The following is a 5,828-nucleotide window of genomic DNA, read 5'->3' as shown; positions in this document are numbered from 1 at the left end:
CCCCCCCGGCTTTCCTGGAGCTGGGAGCAGCACATCAGCACACCACCGTCCCGCTTTCGGAGCAGGGAGGCTGCTACAAGCAGGTTGGACCCGCAGCAGGTTCCCTGCACTCCAGGGGTGACGGCGGAGGGACGCTTGGGTCAGGGACAAGCTCCGCATTTGGTGCCACCACACCGGTTAACTGCCAGCACAGCCAGGGTATCTCCTGCCAGGAAAACGCTTCCCCGTTTGTTTGAGCTCAGCCTGACACCTTGGGCTCTGACGTCCGCCATGCACAGTGACCCGGGCTTGCTCATTTGCACCAGAGGCTCCGAGAGCTCCTCAAACGCAGTAACCTGTCATCTGTGTGCGCGCACTGCAACAGTGGTGCACTGGGCCTGTGCTGATAGATAGGAACTAAATATATCGGCTCTGTTAGCTAAAATGGGCTAATTGCAGCAAAATGATTCCTGAAAGATGACAATACTCATTACAAATGCAGTAATGCATTAGTCTTATGGGAAAGACGATGCTCTTCATAGCATCATAGCTCCCTGCAAAACTTTCCCTCCCTTCCTGGAGCATGATTCTATCCTCCCAAGTGCCATCACGCCTGCAGAGCATCACCTAAGCAGCCAGGGTATAGTTTATAGCTGCATTTTTTTTCTCTTCTTTTTAAAGTCTCAGATAACAAACCAGCCAACCAGTTCTCATCACTGATCATATAGAAAGGACAGCAAAAGAGTGTACCAGCCCATGATAACGCATAGCTGGAAGATAATGGTCAACAGTAGCAACATCCCTTTTCCTCTTCTTTCCTGGCTGCTTCTAACAACCTTCTTGGCTCAAAAATGAGCAGATACCAATAAAATCAGATCTCCTACAGCAGTGAAAATTCAATGACAGGTAACCCAAGTATAGGTACTGAAATTTAACACACCATGCAGTTGCACTTGTTCAGCTATTGGCCTACATCATCGAAGAATGAGACGAGCAACGGCAGTGAGATTGGAAGCACACCGCACTAAATTAAAAAAAAAAAAAAAAAAAAAAAGTTGCCCTTCCTTTTACTCCTTTCCTGTTCAGTGCAAGAATCAAACTGCCAGAGTAAGACTGTATGCTGTGACAGCCACCAGTCTGTGCAGATCTATCCAACTATTTATGATGAGCACAGAAAGCAAGTATCAAAATACGAGAAAGCAGAGCACTTTGATCTTTCCAACAAGGGAAAAGAATCCAGCAGCAAAATGATTAGTTTACAAGATTTTTAATTTACAAATAAAAAACCCTACACATTTTACTTTTTCTCCTTTTTCTCCTCTTTCTTAACATCACTCTTCTCCTTGTCTTTTTCCTTCTCATCTTTCCTCTCCTTTTTGCTTTCTTCTTTTTCTTGTCCCTCTTTCTTCTCTGCATCCCTATTAGCAATCTTGTTGTTAATGAGGTTGTGCAGGGCAACCACAGAACGGATAAGAGAAGCCAAATAAACTACCACCATCTGGTCATTGGTCTTCAGATAAAAAGCCTTGACAAACTCTTGCAGGTTGACATCTGGTAGCAGGTTGAAGACATCCTGAAGATGGTAAATGATCTGGTGATTGATGGGTAGCTTGCCCATGGCTACTTTCTCTAAGTAGCTCCTGATGTCCAGAAGCTTGGAGTTCAGTCCCTTCAAACCATGGACCTGATTTGTGATCCGCTGGGACAGAGTGCCCACTGTTGTATCCTTGATGTCTCTGAAACACCCACAGCAGAAGGAATCAGTATTAGAATGTTACTTTGCACATTTATTAATAGGTTTTTCTAGCTTAAAAATATAAGTACTATTTGAAGTACAGATGAAGTACAATTAAACTGAATGCTTCAAGTCAAAGAGTGATAACAAACTGATCTCCTCTTGTGCACTCAGAAAGTAGATCTAATAGGTCACTGCTCTTTGTTGCATCCTGTTGTGTGTGTATATTCTCTTTGGAGTAATATTAGTAACACCAGTCTGATGAATAGAAATAAAACATCAGGATTCCTGAGAGATGAAACAACTATACAGTTTGTACCAGGTGACTATTCTTTTTCGGACAGGAAATCTTTGCTAATATGTCAGCTACAGATATATCAGCAATACTTCATTTAATACTGCTCTGAGAAATGTACAGTGGCTTGGAACAGGTCCAAACAATGCAGTCCTCTGAGGCTTTGATACAGTTAATTGCAGCTTTCATGATCTGATGAAATTTCAGTAAGTAATCACACATTTCACTAGCAATGATTGAATATGATAAGCAAGATGCTAAATTAATACTCTTTTAAAATTTAAGTAGCATGTTTAACAAGATCTGTTTTTCCTCCAGGAAGCTGGCACTGCTTATGCTAGTTTTATGAGAAAGTTTTAATTTTAAAAATGCTTACCGTAACAAGTGTTCAACACCAACTTCCTCTGCTTCTTCTGCTCCAATTTCACTGGTCACATGTTCAAATGTCTTGGAGGTTGGAGTGCCATCCTTTGAGGTGCAGGAATATGAAGAGACAAGGTTAGATACAAGCAAATAGCTGACTACAGGTCCTCAGATACATGAACTAGCCAGTATCAGGTGTCTTGCATGTAAACGATGGACACTGTTCAAACAATGTAAAGGCTAAGATTTACTGAAACCTGGATTTGCAAGATCTGGAAGAGACAGTAAAAAAAATACGACAAAGCAGAATATTAGGGGACTGAAGTACACAAGTAAGGCAAGACATTTATAAGTGAATCGTAGTGCCTTTTTAAAACATGCCATTTTAGATAGGATACTTAAGAAACTATGTTAGTGAATCTAGCAAACTAGTTATATATAGTCTACAAGAAATCAGAGAAGACTCCAGTTTGAGTTTTCTTGGTTTAACTAGCATTACCAATTGTCACACGTCCAGAGCTGCTTTCTTCTTTCCTGGGCTCTGCATAACTTTCAATTAAGATATTTTTTGCAGGTTTATGTGCTGGTGGATAGAATACGGAAAGCCTTACTAAACCTAATAACTACTTTCTTTCCTGATACAACCTTACTATATTTTGGGATACCTTTTGTCATTCTGATACTTCCTCTCAGCATGTTGCAAGCACACACGCAGTTCCAGAAAGAAATACAAATATGGAGCAATGTCATTCAAATTACAATTTATACAGTAAAGACTAAGACAGAAATTTAAGAGATTTACAGGCTGAATTACTGAGGATGAGCTTTACCCACTTGGTGGGGTTTCAAAGCCAACAGTATTTTCAAAACCATTACTTGGACCAGTATACCATAAACAGAAAGCATTACTGAGACTATCATGAATTCACAGAACTAAGAACAAATCCTACATATATAAGATCTGTAATACTAGCAACAGCTGTTCTCTCTAGCAAGGGCCTCACACAGGCAAGAGAATCAAAATCCTTTATAAATCTCCAGAATGTATAAGATCAGACAACTGTGAAAGAAAAGCTAAAGCTGACTTACTACTGTACGCTGCCTGCATGCACAGTGGTTGCAAGTGATTAACAAGTGCTGCTCCTGTGCGACCTACTTATTCAACACTAGCTGGTAAACAAATAAATAAGCTTGCAGCTACTTGGAATACTTCTGCAAACAGGCTGACATGTAAAGCGACATCTTAGAAGCACCACGATTTGACTTCTTGCATGGCTGCAGACATGACAGAAACAGGTAAGAAGCATCTGAACCGTAACAATAACCATGAAGCTGTGGAATTCCTCAGGTCAAACTGTAAAACGCTGCTCTTCTTTCAAGAGCATTGATGGATGAAAGCTTTAACTAAACAGGCTTGCATTCGTACGTGCTCTGGTTTTAGAAAATTTGGCCTGACAGCCACAGGTCCTCTTTAGTGCCTGCAGTCCCCTAAAACTTTAAAAGCCGCTAGATGCCATGGGATGTGTACCTCCCAGAAAATAAGACAATCCTTTCAACACAAACCCCTTTCTTAGGAAAAGGCTGAAAGGTATGTTAAATACTTACATCGTGTACTTCTTCAACTGAAATATAGGCTTCTGTGGGCAACCCCAGATCCTTTGGTTTCACATCAATAATCACTAATACCTTATGAAAAAAATAAGTATTTCAGGAAAACAGGTATATTTCAAGGACTAGAACAAAAATACTGAAGTCAACTCTCCGTTCTATAGCAATCGCACGCTGGCTGCTTAGAAATGTTAAACTCAACCATAAAAAAGAAGGTATCTGTCTATTAGCTATTTCAAAAGATTTCAATCAGAGTTTCTCAATCACTTTACAGCTACCAGTCTTTAACATTCTGTATCACCAATAACAAGGGGGGGGGGGGGGGGCTAAGGGTTCCTAAGGCATCCCATTCAGAAGAAAAGTTACAAGTTTAGCACTTACAGAGTTAGGACAGTATCTCTTCATCAATTCATTGATGGCAATGTCATTCTTGTGCAGTTTAGGGCCTGTGTGGTACCATCCAACTATTCTTTCTCTAGCTAAGCAAAACAAAAAAGGATTCTAAATCAGCACCATACAGTAAAACAGTAGAAAGATTTACACACAGAGACTGAATTAGCAAATCAAGGTGGAAAATCTGATGTCTGTGGAAAATGAGCGTAAAGCAGGGGAAAACTAATCTATATAGGCAAGATAATGACATGGCTAGTAACAAAGATGCATTACCACTCTTTACACATATAAAGATACTTCTGGTATCTTTAGTAAATTACAATATTTCATGTAATTTATACAATTTTGCAGATAATATAATTTGTCAGCTTGCAGCTTCAATATCTATGGGTGCAGGAATTCTAGAAATACAAACTGTTTTGAGAACAACATTTGCTCCCAGGGCTGAGAAAATTCATAGGAACTACAGTTGTGACTAAACATTCAGCTCCAAAGTCTCAAACTAAATAGCGAAGACACTTTTTAAACCAGTACCAAAGAGTAAATGAAATTATTATTTCAAGTGAAAGTTTGTAATGTCTAAAATTTGTAGTTTGTGCAAAAGTAATTTCAGGGCACATCTATATAGAAAGGAGAAAAGATTTTAAACTCTGTAGAAATAATCACAATTTTGAAATCTGAGTAATTCTGAAGATACTTGAGAAAATTCATGAGGTATAAATGAATGTGTTAAGAACGCAAACTATTTGCACAAATTAACTCATGAAAAAAATACCAGTAATACAAAGTGAGTCCATGCAAGGATTAGCATGAAGTAGCTTCTCACAGGAGCTATTCGTTTCCCACCTTACTATGAATTCTCTTTCTCATACAGATAAAGTTTCTCAGAATATGTCCATTGCTCCAGGAAAACCCAAACTTACCATTGACTTTCTTAAACATCCCATACATGTTCTCCAGATAGTCATGGTCTAGAAACCACACAGTATCATCCTTATCGTCCTCATCAAAAGGTACTGGAGATAAAACAAAACATTAATGTTTAAGAATCCAAATTCCATCCTGGAAATGTTCATATGAAGACCGTGTTTTAGGATATCTTTGGCTGCTAGAGGAGACGGCGCTTAGATCAGCTTAAGCCGTCCCGCAGCATTACGTTGCATAAACTAAACTGCAATATTGGTGGGATTTCTGGGACAGAGGATTTCTCATGATGACGACACTGGCTTCAGAACGAAGCGAAGAAAGGCAGGGGATTTTGAAGGCTGTCCTCCGGGGACAACAGAAAGCATCAGGGGAAAAAAAAACCTCCCCCCACTCAGATTTACGCCGGGTTGGTGCGCGTAAGCGTTTGACGYGACAACCTGTGTCTCCCGGTGGAGGTATCCACGCTGCAGTGACGGGCCGGCCGCGTTGCGGGAGCGAGCGAGCGCGGCCGCAGCGCTGAGAACGGGA

General features: G+C 40.3%; 2 protein-coding genes across 2 annotated transcripts in view; one reads left to right on the top strand and one right to left on the bottom strand.

Annotated features, from left to right (window-relative positions):
* Positions 1-1,230: 1,230 nt before the first annotated feature.
* Positions 1,231-5,423, bottom strand: PSMD7 (proteasome 26S subunit, non-ATPase 7). The gene is made up of 5 exons (XM_085305722.1): positions 5,297-5,423; positions 4,362-4,459; positions 3,978-4,058; positions 2,386-2,477; positions 1,231-1,715 (listed from the first exon to the last, which is right to left on the bottom strand). Exons 1-5 carry the CDS (start codon positions 5,322-5,324, stop codon positions 1,277-1,279), a joined length of 738 nt encoding a protein of 245 aa, XP_085161848.1. The 5' UTR covers positions 5,325-5,423; the 3' UTR covers positions 1,231-1,276.
* Positions 5,424-5,586: 163 nt separating this feature from the next.
* Positions 5,587-5,828, top strand: part of LOC146595429 (uncharacterized) — a 440,719-nt gene continuing 440,477 nt past the window's right edge. The window contains exon 1 of the mRNA XM_085305746.1: positions 5,587-5,621. Within this exon, the coding sequence (XP_085161872.1) occupies positions 5,587-5,621 (35 nt within the window). The remainder of the gene's footprint in view (positions 5,622-5,828) is intronic.

The sequence above is a fragment of the Rhea americana genome, unplaced genomic scaffold (assembly GCF_003343005.1).
Source record: "Rhea americana isolate MKP2758 unplaced genomic scaffold, rheAme1 scaffold_226, whole genome shotgun sequence".
NCBI lineage: Eukaryota > Metazoa > Chordata > Aves > Rheiformes > Rheidae > Rhea > Rhea americana.
Note: the sequence above shows the minus strand (reverse complement) of the source record. Positions and strands in the feature narration are given on the sequence as shown.